Below are 16,585 nucleotides of genomic sequence, written 5' to 3' on the forward strand. Positions count from 1 at the left end.
GAAGTTATCACACGTTTATTGATTTGTAATAGGTTCTACATCAGAGCTAAATAGAAGGTTTTTTTATCGTATGATCTGCACATTTGTTTTAAATGTGGTTCATTCAGTGCCTTGGTGATGGTCTTCCAGAAGATGGCTGCGGCTGCCTGAATTTTGAGAGAACCACAACAGAATCGATGAAGGTGTATATATTGTACTCGTGATGCTGGAGGTTCTTGTAGGTAGAATTATCAAATTCTTCAGGAGCAGGCTGAGCAGCTGCTGCAGGCTCTGTGAAAACAAATAGTAACCAGTGACTATAAAGATGCTACTACAGAGGGCAATATCCTTAATTGCTGAGCCAAGCTTCATGTATTTTCAGACCCCACATTCAGGCAATATTTAAAAGAAAAAAAGTCAGCAGCAATAACAAAGGGATAAGTTTAGGATCATACGAGGTGCCAGCGGAACTCAGTAAAGAAGCACAGCAGTATGCAGCAGGGGAATGGGAAATGGTGCAGGTCACCTCATACAGCACAGGGTTTTAAATCCAAACTACCACCTAATGCTGGGGGAGGACTGGGCAGAACACTCATTTACATTTTGAAGGTGTATGTCTGCGTTTCCTGGCTCTTTCACAGTTGCCTTGGTTTTCACTTGAGCCAGAACAGTAGGTGACATCCTTAGCGAGCCAGAAGAGGCAAAGAAGCAGCAGCAATGATGTATCATGTCAGACCATGAGATACAGCTATTAGAACTACCTTACAGATTGATCTTTTGTTTTTTTTTTCCATGGGGAAAAGTGACGGAGTTATTAAGATCTTCACAGTTTAATTTCACATGTGGTTATACTGAACAATAATAGATCAAGAGCCTTTGATGAACATTTTCTTTCTCTGAGAAAGAATTAATTGCAATACAATCTTCTAAACTTTGTAATCAGCTCTTCCTCCTAAAAGAGTAATCTAATAAAGCTATTCAGAACTCCTTACTTCACATTAAAACCAACATTAATTCTTAGACTTTTAGAATATTATGCAAATACAGGCAGTACTATTTACATAAAAGGTTCCTGTTATGGGCTGATTTTACAACCAAGGAAATTGCAAGAAATAAAGCTTTATTCCCAATATTAATTTATTCTCATCCTCCCAGAGTTTTAACAATAGGAAAGACATAAGCATAATCTAGTGAAAAGCTTCCTTGTTTAAATTTGCATGTGGTGGCTTATGTTAGATCGCATTAAGCTCCTTTTTGTAATGCTACACCCTGCAATAAAAACGCGGGAACTCAGGCAACCGAACACCAGAATTTCCCTTTAATTATGACACAATTACTGCAGTGCAAAATGCTACCAGTTTAAGAGCGTGTATGCTTAAAATTCAGCAAGACTTGCTTATAAATTGGCACCGAGTAAGCCCTGCTTCCAGCAAAAACAACGCACAGCCTACGAAAGGAAATACCCCGAGCCCACTGCTCCGTTCCTACTGAGGCGGCTCACAGGAGACACCGCTACACGTATAAAAGCCAGATGATGCTGTCTTGGCTGCAAACAGCCCCAAGAACAAGCAGGCGTAGGCAAGCGTACGTTCAACCTGCAAGAGACAGTTGTTCCAAATTAAGAGACAGATGCTCAGGAAGAAAAGCAGATGGAGTCTCATTTTTCCTGCCCAAATACACTGTACTTGGCTTCTCAAAGGAGAAATTTATCCCTGAGATCATCCTCCCCACACTTTAGACTTCTTCCCTGCTTTCTCCCTTAAAGAGCACGGATTTCACAGGATGTTCTTCCAAAATGAATCAGAGATGTATTTCTGAGTTGCCACGCTGCTATTTTGCTACTTCTTCAGCAGTTCAAGTCAGCAGTTTTTGCTGCTGACTGCTTGGTACTGCCTGCTCTACAAAGCGGATGACATCACCTGAACGTCTAGGTCTGTACGGAGAAGAATTGCTTCTACATCTTCAGCACGCTTGCTGCGGAGCTTGCAGATGAGCAAAAGAGCACAGGAGGTATCATTAGCTGTGAACATTAAACGTGGGAAAGCAGTAGCTGTTTTCAAAGGCGGCCTCAAAAGGGGGAACAAGATACCCTGAAGACAGCAGTGCTGCTGCTGAGCAGCACAGCTAGGTTGCACTCTGCTGCTCTCCTGACATCCAGAGGTGTTTCACCAGCAGTAAAGGAGCGTGAACACACCCGCACCACCCTGCAGAGCCCTACCACCTCCACAGAGCAAGAGGGCCTCAAAGGCACAAGTGCTTCTTCCAGCATAACCAGGTCTATCAAAAAGGTTTTGCTGCTGGCGTGGCTGTGTGTCTGAGACGTGGTTATTTTATAGGTCTGCGGGGCAAGCTTGCCACGTGGGCTTAATCTTATTCTGGATTTACAGCACCAGAGCAGGGGAGGCTGTTTCGTACATCCACAAAGTGCCATGATCTCCACCTTGAATCATTAGCACAGTTCAAGACCAAGTCCTCCTACTCGTATTCAAGTCTCCCCATGCCTCTTGTAGTGCCCAGAACTGGACCCAGTGCCCTGGAGTGGTCGCACCGGTGCTGAGAAGGGAGGATCACCTCTCTCCACCTGCTGGTGGCACTCCTAACGCAGCACAGGACACCACCGGGCGTCTTTGCTGCCAGGGCTCGCTGCTGGTTCCACCTGCTGTCCACTAAGATCCCCGGGGCCTCTTCTGCAAGGACGTCACTTGAAGGATGTTATCCCCACAGCTTTACAGAGAACGGTACGCTGCCTAAGCTGGATGCCAAACATGGAAAGTCATATGAGATCAGGAGAGAGGGGCATTTACTATTGAAATACGCAGAATGAGATCAGGAAGAAAGTCAACGGGACTGGTGGCAACTAAAAAGGGTAAGTTAATGGAGTGCAGCTAGGGAGAAATCCACCAATCTCAGAACCAACTTCCGTTCCTGGCATTACATTATGATTTCTTGACGTCTCCTGAAATCTGAAGCACTGCAAGAGTTTGGGAAAGAACAGGCAGGAAGGAGAGGGGGAGGGAGAGCTGGATTTAAACAGAAATCAGATGATACCAAATTTAGCTGAGGAAAAAAGCAGCTACCAAATCCTTCTGAGGAAAAAAAAAATAAAAAAAAAAAAAGGGAAAGCAAGCTTTGTCATATAAACCCCATGATTTTGTTCATAATCTCGTTTTCATTTTATAAATAACAACTGGCTTGTAAAACTGTAATTACAGCAAAGACTGCTTCCTTTCACAACATAAGTGCAAACTGAGTGTTATGAAGCTCTTGTAACAATTAGTAATGCGTAAGAATTTCTCTTCCAGAAAGTCGCTGCTACACCATTAGCTTCAATACATACACAGATCAAAGAATCACAAACAGAGAAGATTTGGAAACTAATAAAAAAGAAAAACATACACCCTAGCCCAGAAGAATCAACACAGTTCAAACAATGTAAAGGTGTACCCTCTGTTGTGCTGCTTTCTCCAGCTTGGTCACCTGCTTCCTGCACGGTCTCCTCCTTTGTACCCATCACCAACACCGCGCTTTCAGAAGTCTCCTCTTCTTGTCTAGAAGTTACTTCTACTGCTTCTGACTCCTGTGCCTCCTTTACCCTTTTTGCTTCCCCTCTGGACACCAGCTTTGGCTTTTTGTCTTCCTGAGCCACTGGTGGAGCTTTCAGCTGAGTCGTTGCTACCTGGGCTCCAGCGGCCTTTTCCTCCAAATAATCGGATTTAAGAGTGGAGTCTGCCAGGGCTTGGTGTTCATCCAAGTGTGGTTCTAAGGCCAGCTTCTGCTGATCCGCTTCTTTCGGAGCCGGTTTTACGTTGGGGTCTCTTGCCTTGGATTTTGATGTTTTTTGACTGACTGGTGTTTTAGAAAATGCCACCTGCTTGATGGTAGATACATCTGGTTCTGTTTTGCTTGGCTTCTTCTTAGCTCCAGATTCTTTGTGGCGTTTCTGGGACAAGTTACCCTTTGGTAGCTTTGATGCATTTGTTGTTACTTTCTCAGAAATTTTGGAGTCTCGTCTAGGGAACTCCACTCTGGTTTTAATGGGAGCTTCTGAATCATCCTCATCATCTTCTCCTTCAGAATCTGAGCTAGAATCTGAATCTGAGCTGGATGAAGATGAGCTTTCTTCTTCTTCAGCTACTTCTTTCCTCATGCCTCCTCCTGTTGTGGCTCTAGTGTGTTTTTCCTCCACAATGGAAGAACCAATTCCGCGCTGAGGAAATGCAACCACAGTTTTTCTTGACATCAACGCTCTCCGATCTTCATCAGAAGGTTTTGAAGCTTCCTTGAGATTAGTACTAGATATTGTCTCACCTTCAGTTGCAGACTCTGAGCTAGAAGACAACGTTTTAGGAAATTCAACTGTTGCCTTCGTGGCTAGCAGCTTGGTGCTTCCCTGAGGTGTCATTACATCTAGGAAACGGCACAAAGAGGATTATCATCGTTATACCTGACATCCCTGTTAATTAACGATCTTAGTCATATCATTTTAACTTTCTGACATGATGTGTCACAAAAAGCAAATTGAAAAGCAAAAACAGGAAAATGTGTCAAAAAAGCAAATCGAAATAACTTATTATACTAAATATGGACGTTATGAAGCAGAAAGCTTTAAGGCATTTTAAGTTAAAGACAACAGAGCTCTAGTTAGCATCGAACAGTTTCTGCTGCTATGATGCTGGGATTCAGGAAATAACACCTTTTGCTCCTTGCTTTGTCAGACTCCTTACAAGAGCTGTTTTTCTCTGTGCTTCAACTCTGCATCAGTGGAAACGCTTTACAGACACACCTTCTTACCTCAGATGAGCATTAAGATAGCTTGTTAGCTGAGCTCTGTTGTTACAGAGACAATGTTTGCCAGTGAAGAGGCCAGCAGAGCAGAAGACACAGTAAACAGACACAGCAATAGCCAGCCTTTTGCAATAGTTATCTTTTAAGCAGTAGGGAGGGATGACTCCCAAGGGACTAGTACCAGAGTAAGAGATACCCGAGGCCATACATGGAAGTATTACTTGCTGATGGGTCCACACGACCAACCAACTGACTTGCATCTAACACAGCTTCACTCAATTTCCCCAAGACTCCATCTCCTCCAGTCTTCACTATCTCCACTTCTTATTTTTAGTCTGAGACCTCTTCATAAGGAAGTGTTAGAAGACTTCCCGGTGCTTCACGGTAGCCTGTCTTTATTTCTTCTCTCCCACAGACACCTTCATTAAGCTGAATTCTCCAGAGAAGGAGCAAACAGTTGAAGAGGAAGCAGCAACTTTCAGGCCCTCACACAGTGTATCAAACACCTCTTGGAAGTCCATGCCAGTGATGTCCTTGAGAGGCTGATCAACAACATGTACTGTTGTTGTTAGAAAAAACAGTAGGACCAAAAGGTCTGGGAGCATATTAAGAAGCCACACGACCATGGAAATTTGCTACAGCAGAGTTGAGTCCAGGAGTTGCACCATTTCCAACCTGCAGGGTAATTCAGCAGACTTCCAGTCTGTTGTGTGGATATATCTGCACAGTTTGGGAGTCCAGACCTACTGTGCTGGACCATAAGCTAGATGCAGTTTTCCCCCTTCCTAGTATTTTACAGTAATACCTTGTATGACCTACGGTGATACCATAAGTAGCGCTGAATAGAAGCAAGTCTTTAGCAATGTCAAACTGAAAACATCACAGAAGAGGCAAATACGTGGAATTAGAAGCAAAGTTATTTAACAAAAGAAATACAGAACTCAGAATACAGAATGGGTAGTGACCTTCAGGGGAAGCCTGCCTGCCAGCTAACAGATGCAGCCAAAGACAGCAGCCTGTATAAATTAATACTTGAGAAAGCGTTGCTCCAGGCTGAAATGTTCTTCGAGAAACTGCACAGGGAGAACATAAGAATGCCCAAAGGGAAGACAGACAAGCAAAACCTGCGCAAAAGCTGAAGAAGTGTTAATACTATGATATCCCAAGAAATCAAGGAGGTAGACAGCATTCAAACTAAGCATTAAGAGGAAGTTTTGCTGCAAAAAAAATAGTTTAAACAGTAATGTTTGGAAATGTTGAAAAGGCACATTTCCACTCATAAGCATCAAGTGCAATACAATTGGTACTGACGCTTTAATTAGGGTGTTTCAAACTTTGTATTACCTGATTTGTAGGTGGCTATTGCTAAACTGACTCTGTCAGAAGAGCACATCCCAAAAGAGAATATTATTCCCAAATGGAACAGGATTGTATCACTAGTATCGTTACTGGAGCATGTTTAAAACACATTCACACTCAGAAAGGTGGCATCCAGAACTTACAGGTCAACTCCCATCACTGACTTCATTAGTAAACATGACCATTTTCTCAGAGCAAAGAAAATGTGTATAGCTTGCTCCAGACAGAATCTGAAAGAGGCAGCTGCATCCTATACATCTTGACTAAACATAATCGTTTGCAGGGAAAGCAGCTGGCTGAAAGAGGTAGACTAATAGGTCTCCTGGCACCTTCTGAAATCAGAGCTGCAGGACAATGAATTTAAAAACTGCTGCTACAAATACAGAGCAAATATGCTGAAAGTAATGCATAAAATAAGCTACAGTAAGAAGCAGTTTGTTATTCAGACAGGCCTACATCAATCTACGCAGAAATGCCTTTCTCAATCCAAGCTTTTATTTGCCTTGGTATTTAAGAGGCAAACATTAGAAGCCAGAAGTCTGCATTCAGCTACTCCTCCAGTCATCTTTTCAATACCTGTCAACAAGTCTGATTGCTCCCACGTATGGTCCCGTGAAACTGTGCTGTTTAAGCACCTAGATCTTTAATTTGGGACGAAAATCCTACTCATTGAACCAACGAGCCTCTATGTACATCCAAAAGGCATTTTGTACGTTATCTTTTCTTTGAAATCTGTGTTTGTATGTTGGTTTTGGTCAGAAGCCGTTCAAATACTCCTGAACACTGAATGCACTTTGGCAGCCAAACCCAGGCCTACGTCTTACCGGGCTTGCAAACCTATGGGGTTAAGAAGCATTGGAATTAAACTGAATACAACAGGCCCACGGTGCCTCTCTGCAGCCTGCAGCAGATACTCGTGCCTTGGGAGTTTTTCTCTCTTCCAGCCAAGCGTGCTGCCTTTTGAACCGCATCATCCCAGCATTTCAGAAGGCAAAGGGGGAACGTCTGAAGGTCAAAACCACACCTCAGTTTAAATAAATAAATAAATAAATGTCCGAAGGTCAAAACCACACCTCAGTTTAAATAAATAAATATATAAATAAATAAATAAGAAGTATGCTGCTACGCTCGTTTCCATCAAGCTTGTGGCACCTCGCAAAGCCTGTCTATATGTTAGGAGAAACATAACGATAACTCCTCAAGCATGACAGCAGCTAACATACGAAGGGGAAAGGCAACCAGGAAGGGCTGTGGGGGTTCCCAAGCTCTTGCAGCCTATTTAGGGTTATTTATCCATAACCCAAGCCCCCCGCGCTGCCAGCGGGGACAGCCCCAGGGGCAGCTAACCGCGCAAGCCCCACCGTGCAGGCAGCTCCCCCCTCGGCCCGCAGGGGCCCGCAGGAGGGCTGCTTTTTGGGTTTGAGGCCGGGACGAGGCTCTGTGGTGCCTTACTGCTGTCCGCCGGCGTCCCGGAGCCCACCGGCCGGGTGCACAGCGCCGCCGATGAGGGCGCACATCGGGGCGCGGGGGGGTCCAGCCGCAGCACCTGCAAAACACCAGCCAGCACAGCGCTCACCCCGGGGTCGGCGGAGAGCACCGAGGGTTAAAAAAAAAAAAAAAAATAAACAAAAGGGGGACGGGGAAAAACGAGCTGGTGGTGGTGGAGGAGCCCCCGGGGCCACTCACCTGGCGGGCAGCCGCCCTTCCACAGCGCAGCAGCGCGGCGGCCGCCATCTTGCGCTGCGCCCTCCGCCCGCCCTGCCCTACCCGGGCGTCATCGCCCCGCGTCCGCCCGCCCGCCCGCATGGGGCGGCCATGGCGGCCGGCGGCCGAGATGGCGGCGGGGGCAGGCGGCGAGCGGGCGGCGGGCACGGCCCGGCCATGGCGCTGCGCGGGCCGCTCATGGCCGCCGCGGGGGGCGGGCGGCTGCTGGCGGCGCGGTGCCGGGAGCACGGGTCAGTGCGGGTCGCCTCGGGAACCTTTGATTATAAAATAATAAAGCAGCTGACGCTCTTAATGCTTAAACTCATTTTTTTTTTTTTTTTTTGTTCCAGTGGTTTTACTCTCTTGTTTTTTTTTTTTTTTTTTTTACTCGCAGGGAAGATGATCTCTTCGTGTATGATTGCAGCAATGTGGAACAGAAGGCCGTAGAAGATAAACGGTGAGAAAATAAGTGTAAATGATCCGGTGTTTTCCTAGATGCTGCATCTCTTCCTGAGGTTATGCAAAGATAATTTAACAAAGTCATGGGATGACTCCTTGAACCGGTGATCTATGCTATCCCTGATGGATATACATAGATATACATATTTGTGGTTTAATTCAAGAGGGGGGACTGTATACGTGCTCGTTTCTGTTTTAGAGAAACACCAATAGTATAGTCAATGATTTTGTATGACTTCTGTTAGTCAAGATAATGCTTACAATGCTGCATCTTTTATTAGACTATCTAAGGCAGGAAAAAAAGAAACAAAAAACAGTACACAATCTTCCTTCAAGTCTATTTTTTAGGTCCTAAGGTTTCAAAAAATGAAGAGGTCTTTTTCTTAGTTTAACTCCAACCACTGGATGCTGTTAGTCCTGTAGGCAGTTTTCTTGTTTTCTGCTAAACTTGTATCAAGATCTGGTAGCGTTAACGCTAGCACTTTTTAAAGCAGAGAATGATGTAGGCTGAGGACTTAAAACAGTTTCCTTCTCAGCCTTTTTCTTTCCCACCATGGAGAAGAAAGAAACCTAAAACCTGCATCCCGATTACAAAAAGTCATTATTTATTTCAAGAAGGCTGGAGCTATTAAAAAGTTACTGTCTATAAATGTACACTTTGCTTGAATTCTGTGTTCTGAAGAATTTTCATGGATTGATGGAACCTGGTGTGGTGGACTGTGCACCGTCCAGGGATAAGCAATCTGGAAAGCAGGATTCCTGTCCTAATTTGGGTGCAGCAAAGTCCTGTGTCTTGTCTGTACTAATCAGTACGAACTCAGGGCAGGTCCTCGTGTGGTTCCAAGCATGGTCACTGCTGCCGTCAGGGCCATGCACTGTCCTGTACTGCAAAGTGGAGACATCTTAGAAAGAATTTAGGTATAAATGTACTCCTGGCTGTTTAGATACCATCCTCTTTAGCTTGGAAGAATGGTTTATCTTACTTGAAGCAGCTTTTATGTATGGTATAAAATTGTATGGTGAGGCTGTACTGTTTAAAACCCTAGCTAATAATTGTCTTCAGCTGGTGCTCATATTGTGTGGTGCTCAGTAGTGATACCAAACCTAGAGGGAGTGACAGATGTGCTTAAGGGAGGGCTCCTCTTCTGAGGGATCTCAGCACCTTGGGGAAACAGGCTGTGAGGATCCTCATGAGATTTATTCAAAGGCAAATGCAGAACTGTATACCTGGGCTGGACTAACTCTGGGCAGGGGAGCAAGATAAGGTTGGCTCTACAACCTCTCTGCATCGTGTTCATCTCACCGGGCTTTGTTAGGAGCAGCATAAAGCCGGTGGAAACCATTCTTCTTTTCTCTTTGGCATTTGTGAGTCCTGCAGTTTCATGTCCAGTGTTGGGCCCTGGGGAATAAGAAAGGCATGGATGGGCTGGAGCTACTCCAGCAACGGGCCACCGAGGTGATCAGGGCCTGAAGCATGTGGTGTGTGAGGACAGACTGAGAGAATGCTTCTTCTTCAACCTGGAAAATAAAATGCTAAGGGAAAGCTTGTTGCTGTTGGCATTGAAACAGAAGTGGAGGTGGAATGCATCCCTGGAGGTGTTCAGGGCCAGGTTGGATGGGGCTTGGTCAAACTGATGTAGTGGGTGGCACTCCTGCTCATGGCAGGGGGTTGGAACTGGGTGTCTTTAAGGTCCCTTCCAACCCAAACCATTCTAAGAGTCTGTGAAGCACAGCTTTCTTTAAAACAAACAAACAAAACAAAACAAAACCAAAAAAAACCACAACAACAACACACACACACACACAAAAAAACAAAACCCAAAAAAACTTACTGCTGGCTTTTAATGTGTGAGTACAATCCCTATACCTTTGCATTAATGTTCAAGCTGGCTTAACATTTTAAGCTGAAATCCAACTTCAAGCATTGTACTTCGTTCTTCCTACTCCTTCTTGCTGGTGCTGTAAGAACAACCTTTTCTAAATGATTTCAGAAACTTTGTTTCAGGTTGTGAACTCTTTTTCTCCCCTTCTCTCTATTAGGCAGGACGGACAACCAACAGATAAAGGAAGCGATGACATCCTAGCTTTTGCCTTCTCCCCATCAGGAGATTATTTTGTCTTGACAGATGACAACAAACGTCTGATTCTGTTTCGTACTAAGCCTTCCTGGGAATGCATTAGTATCAGGTAAGGCAGCAGGATGTTGCTTGTCTCTTCGTAATGGGGCTATGACTGATTAAATTAGAGCTATAAAATAGCAGTACTTGGGATGCATGAATTTGCTATTGCTAAGCTTTCTCTTTTTTATCCCCTGTTGTACTTAAGCATATTAATGATCTTGGGAATTTGTATTGTTGGCCGGGAAAAGGATAATCTCTTGTTTATTCCAGAAGACAGCATTTGCATCTTTAAGAACTGAAACTTTACTCGCTCCTAGTGAATGCTGCGGTTGGGTCTTTAAGAGTGATACTGAGCAGTTCAGTGAATGCACTGTCTGGTTCTGTTGATTAGGAGGAGAAGATATTTTAGGGAATATGTGAGCTCAAAAGCATGTTTTTAGAGCTACTGCACGCTTCCTTTTGTAGTGTAGTTCTCTTGAGAAAACTGTCTGTGGCTGTCCACCAGAGGTCCTCCAGTTACAAGTTTTTCATTGCTGCTTGTAACGATCCTCTGTTTAAAAAAAAAAAAAGGACTGTGAAGGACTTCCTGAGAAGGTAAGTCACCATGTAAGGTCTCTGCTTCTGGTGATCTTGATGAATGCAAGGCCCTGGTTGCAAAATACAAAGTGGGGTTTTACTCAGCTTGGCTGTGTGTGTAGGGTGCATGACAGACCTTTGCTGGGTTAACCAGTGTTGCAGTGAGTAATCGCTGGCAAAACCAGAAATGACAAGTTCTGTTCACTCTGCATGCTATTCCCTGCTGCCCTGACCCATTATTCCTGCCTGTAAGATGCCATTGGATAATTGCTGGATAGTTTTGTTTTCTGCTGGAAAGCCAGCTAGAATCACAGCTGGATTTTTGGGAATGTTGCTATGTCCTGTTAGGAAACTGGGAATACAGGCAAAAGGGTCTCTCTGGGGGGGGGGGGGGAAATGCCAAAGTTGAGCTAGGTAACTTGTGGTAGTTTTATGGCAAGCTGTATTAAAGGTTTCACACCTTCAATATAATTTAATTTAAAGCTAGCTTTCCTAATTTAATATAATTTAATTTAATGCTAGCTCTCCTAATAAGCTTGTTTCAGACGAGGGGAACTTTCGGATCTGTCTCTTAAGTCAAAGGCAGTACAGCTAAACTCGAAATAAGACTTCTTGTTAGCAAGGTATCCTGTTTGGACACTGTGCTGCCTGAGCCTGCCATGTGTTAGTAGGCATTAGTGTCCTATATATTTTCCCATTGTTATGGTACTCCTTTACACAGTCACTAAAATATATTAGAATTGATATCTGTCTACCTGGAGTGCAGCATGTTGTTCTTTTGCCTCCAGAGGTCACTACATTTCAGAGTAGGTGAATAGAAATGGCCATTCTCTATGATCCCCGTTATCGGCAGTCATGTATCAATGCTTTCAGGACATGGAGAGGTTTGGAAAAGAGGTGTTTTGAAACTGAAAGAATAATAGTGATAACAACAACTGTTAATTTGCATAAACTTTCTTCAGAGTAATTGTGATTAAACCTATTGCAACACTTTGTTTTCTGACCTGTGTGGTCTTTAAATTTATCTCAAAAGCTATTGGAAAAACATTACCTGCTACACTACTACTGGAACAATAAAATACTGGATGATGATGTGGGAAAGTCAAAGTTCCAGTTCAGGGTTTTTTGCCTGGAGAAGATACCCTGAGACTGTATCTCTCTGTCTGCGCATGTGAGGAGGAAGAGTCTGTAAAGCTCACAGAGGACTTTGTTTTACAGTACAAAGTGGCAGCTGGAGAAATAGCCTCACTGCAGTTTTTACCCGTGTTGCTGCAGAATAGTTGTACTAGGAGACCTCCTGCCTGGCTTTCTCTTTTCTCCACGTGTTTAGGCTGTATTTTTATTAAAGAGAACACAAAGTCTACCAGGCTTTCTTTAAAGCACTGGCAGGCTGCCTAGTCAGATGCTCCATTGAGAATGTAGCAAGCAAAACGCAAACAAGCAACTCTAATGCTTCACCTTTTTTCTCCCACCTTTCAGCTGTTTTCTGTCATACAGTTTGTTGATCCAAGAGGTCTCAAAAGTGCTGATTGCCTCTGCACACCTTACTGTAACGTTATTCTCATTGCTGCTGTATTCAGAGTGTGGCATTTAACAGGTTTTTGTCTAGTCTGTCTTGGTCTGTTTAACTGGGTCTGAATCCAGACTTGCTGAAGTTCCCAAGCATGTTCAAACTGTGCCATTTTTCTTTCAGGTCTGTGAATAGGAGATGCACGTCCCTCGTTATTACAGCTGCTGAGGATAAGATTCTGGTTGCAGACAAATCTGGTGATGTCTATTCTTACTCAATAACAGAGCCACAAGCAGAAGGCAAACTTGAACTGGGGCACTTGTCTATGGTACTGGATGTGGTAAGTGTGCCTCCATGTAGTTGCTGTGCAAACCTGCATTGCATTCCTAGTTAGAGTAGAATAGTTCAGTTGGAAGGGACATAAAAATAAATAAATAAATATTAAGTCCAGCTACTTGACCACTTCAGGGCTAAAACTTGCATTCAAGTTCTTTCATTGTTGCTTTGTCCCGACTTTGGGTGTTGTTGTGTTTTTTTGTTTGTCTGTTCTTGTTTTTTTCTTCTTCAAGAGTTTCTACTTCCTTTAGGTATAAATGACACACATGGTTTGGATTTCTTCTTGCTGATTTTGGAAAGGAAGCAAGTATATGGGTTGTCTATTCTGGGAGCGTGACTGTTCAAAAATTCTTGGTGTTACAGCCACAGAAGACTTGGAGATGGAGTGCATATGGCAATTCACCCAGACTGTCATGTCAGTTTAGCTCTTCAGTGTGATAACTTTCTAACTTTTGGAGATACAGTGGGACTTCTGCTGTAGTGCTGGAGCTCAGAGGCTTTCATGGGACTCAGTAGTCTGTGCTGCTTGTCTTAGCGAGAAACAAAGTTGCTGTCATTAGGCTTATGCTCTCTTGATGTCATCAAGATTTGTGCTTCTGTTGTAGGTGGAAATTTATGGTTTAACACTTGCACCTGCAATTCAGAGTCAAGAAAAACGGATAATCTACTGCTTCTCTCTTCTTCTGGTTAGGAAAAAGTGTGTTAAAACAACCGTTGAACTGCTGGGTGCTAAAACTCTCCTTTTACCAACAGGCGCTGAGCCCTGACGACCGCTATATCTTAACTGCGGATAGAGATGAGAAGATCAGAGTGAGTTTGACTAAAGCTCCTTATAACATTGTCTCCTACTGCTTGGGACACAAAGAGTAAGTTCACTGTGTGCAGTTTGTCAGTGTGCCTCAATGGATTAAGTGCCCAAATCATATCAAACATCAGGTCTGGGTTACAAAGAGTCCAGAGCCTGGGGATTGTCAGCTCAAGACAGGCTTAATCCTAGGAAATGAGAAGCTCTGTGGTCTGAACAGCCACTAATCTAATGGCAACTTGATGCAGAGTGTGGAGATCAGACTTGGAGGTTCCATGGTAATACTAGTTAAAAGAAAAAAAAAATCCAAACAAATAACAACAGCACTCTTTCTGCATGGATTGTAGTGAGCTAGGGGCTATAAAATGGTGCCATAAAATAAATCCCAGGAATCATGCTTTATTAATGTAGTTTCCCGGTCTTTCTAGCAGCTGAGAAAAGGAGCATTTTTTTGAGACTGTTTTGTTGCTGTGGGCAAAAACACTTCTACATGTAGAAGGGTATGTAGAAGATATGTCATCGGGGATATTCCTGTAAAACTTCATGTTGCCACGGTGTCTAATAAAATACAGGGTTCCCTCTGTGCAAAAAAAAAAAGTCAGGATGCTCTTTCCCTTCCCTTAATTTCTTCTTCCTCCTGAAGTGAAGGTCCTTTTATTACAGTGATCTGAACAGGAGAAGGTGGCAAGGCAACCTGCTACCTACGCTGACATGATTCAGGTGCGCTCTGACCTGCTAGGAGACCAACAGGGGATGTCCTCTAGCTGGTGTGGCATTGCTAGCCTCCAGGAGGGACTGTACTCTCCCTTTTCTTCTCAGTAGCTCTCCCACGAAGAAGACTCAAATGGCAAATAGACTTTAAAAGTTCCTCTATATTTTACTTCTTAAAATGTTTGTCAGTTGTGCTATTTTCAAAGTCTCTCAAGTTTGCCCTCCTTCTCTATATAATTTTGTGGACTTTCGGAGGGTTTTTTGTTGTTGAGGGGTCGTGCAGTCCTGTTGTCTTATCCGCTGCTAAATTTTGAAGTCCACAGCAATGAAGTAGCAAAGAAGACACCACCCTGCATAGGGCGCAGAACACATTTAACTCTCCTTGGCTGGCTGCTGACTTAACTTACCCAGCAAGGTTTTTTAATAGCGCATTTAGGACACAGACTAATTTGGGGTACCAGTCTGGTTTAAATAACATCATTTGGTAGTCTAACCTGTGTAGACCTGGCGTAGTGTAAAAGCAACAGGCTGCTCATGCCCAAGGTCTAAGTAGTCTTTGATCAGGTAGGTTTCTATAGCGTATTTACACAGCCACGTCTGATCTTTCCCCCTACTACATACACAGGTGTACTTTATAATGAACAGAGCTTGATACTCAGAAAGACATTTTTATACCGGGACTGTTGTGTCCATGCAGGGAGTTCATCAGTGGCCACACAGTGGAAAGGCACTTAGTGTAAGTTGGTTGATATACATGTAAAAAATCAATCTTTGAAAAAGGAATGAATAAGTAAAGGATTACATAAATCAGCTGTTGCTCCTGTCTTGTTTCACAGTCCTGGATTTTCTTAGTTTGGTGGGGCGCGTGGTGATCCTTGTTGGATCCGTTATGCCTCCGTGTGCTGCTATTGCTGTTTTGTCATGGAAGTTTGTCATTGTAGTGACCCAAATCTCTTTTTTTTTTTTTTTCCTTTCTGTTTTTTAATGGCCTTAAAGTTACGCCTTTTTTCAAAAGCAAGACAGTCCCACTCGGGTACTGTTCTGCTCAGGGCACTGCATTTTATGTTGCTGAGCTCTAAGATAATAATAAACTCCAGAAGTTGAGGTCCTTGTTACTCAACACAGACAAGTGAATGTAGACATAGCAATATTACGTGCTTCTGAAAAACAAGCTTTCTGTCTGAATGTAGACACTGGTGGTAAATTGCCACATGCTTGCTTTAAAAATTTGTAAAAGATTGATTTTTCTCCAACTGTGATGGGAGAGAGGTGGTAGCTGAAAGCTGAGTCATCACTGTTGAAGTGTTTTAAAAGCATCTGTTGATTTGTGGTTTTAATCTACATCACGAATTGAGGAAGGGGAGCCATGCTATCAGAGTAAATCTATCTGCCTTGCCTTTTTTTTTTTTTTGCCTAAATACTAATGTTTTCATTTGGGAAGGAGTCAGTAGAATGCTTTGAGTGCAGGTGGGAAAAATTATTCTTTTGTTAAGTGGATCAGTAGTTTGAATAGTGTATATACTGTACCAGGTACTGTAGAAATACTTTTTCCTTCTCTAAAATGGCTCATTTGGAGAACCTGTTTTTTTTTTGTTTTTTTTTTTTTAATTAGAAGATTCTCTTTAAAATCAGCGTTTTTTTCTCATTATATGTGTTTAAAGATCCCAGAGTGTCATGCAAGAGAGCTCATAATTTGACTTCTTTCCCTTTAGGTTTGTAAGCAGAATATTAGCAGTACCCAACTATCCTGATCTGCTGTTGTCTGCTTCCGGGGTACGTATTGCAATTTCTTCCAAAAAATATTTTTCTTGGAAGTTTAGACTTTAAAACCATTGTCTGCCTGTGTTTTCCCCCAAATCCCCTGGGACGCTCAGTGTAATTTCTCATGGCTTCCAGCTTGCCTTCTCTCCCCCTCCTTTCCTTTCTTAGCTTTCTTTTCAGTGTTTAGTCATTCTATTGCTGGAGCATAAAAGCCATTTACAACTTTTATAGTGAAGCTAGCTTCTTATTAGGATCTTCAGGATGGAGAAATTGCCAAGTCCTCGCTATTTCTTGATCATTAACTCTTGCTTTGGAGCACAGACAAATTCTAATCATTGGACTGTTTAAACAACTTTGAGGCAAATGAATATTATGCCAGCCTGCCATGATAATGAGCATCTTAAGAATTAATGGCCTTAGAATCCAAGCTTTTTTTTAAAGAGGTTTTGAGATGAGAAAACTGTTCCCTCTTCACTCTCC

At 43.2% G+C, this 16,585-nt stretch overlaps 3 protein-coding genes across 3 annotated transcripts in view; 1 reads left to right on the plus strand and 2 right to left on the minus strand.

Annotated features, from left to right (window-relative positions):
* Positions 1-8,072, minus strand: LOC311214411 (NADH dehydrogenase [ubiquinone] flavoprotein 3, mitochondrial-like). Its single transcript, XM_084294972.1, has 3 exons — positions 7,810-8,072; positions 7,576-7,669; positions 1-270 (listed from the first exon to the last, which is right to left on the minus strand). The coding sequence occupies exons 1-3, from the start codon at positions 7,927-7,929 to the stop codon at positions 104-106; spliced, it is 381 nt and encodes a 126-aa protein (XP_084151098.1). The 5' UTR covers positions 7,930-8,072; the 3' UTR covers positions 1-103.
* Positions 984-7,533, minus strand: LOC311214406 (uncharacterized protein). The gene is made up of 2 exons (XM_084294961.1): positions 6,700-7,533; positions 984-4,386 (listed from the first exon to the last, which is right to left on the minus strand). The coding sequence occupies exon 2, from the start codon at positions 4,379-4,381 to the stop codon at positions 3,233-3,235; it is 1,149 nt and encodes a 382-aa protein (XP_084151087.1). The 5' UTR covers positions 4,382-4,386; positions 6,700-7,533; the 3' UTR covers positions 984-3,232.
* WDR4 (WDR4 tRNA N7-guanosine methyltransferase non-catalytic subunit) overlaps positions 7,958-16,585 on the plus strand; it is a gene marked incomplete at its 5' end in the record, with an annotated part of 20,854 nt that continues 12,226 nt past the window's right edge. Inside the window, 7 exon segments of the mRNA XM_084294947.1 lie at positions 7,958-7,994; positions 7,997-8,078; positions 8,222-8,284; positions 10,327-10,473; positions 12,676-12,832; positions 13,582-13,694; positions 16,057-16,117. Coding sequence (XP_084151073.1) covers positions 7,958-7,994; positions 7,997-8,078; positions 8,222-8,284; positions 10,327-10,473; positions 12,676-12,832; positions 13,582-13,694; positions 16,057-16,117 — 660 coding nt within the window.

This window comes from Netta rufina (genome assembly GCF_964035555.1).
Source record: "Netta rufina genome assembly, chromosome: 1".
NCBI lineage: Eukaryota > Metazoa > Chordata > Aves > Anseriformes > Anatidae > Netta > Netta rufina.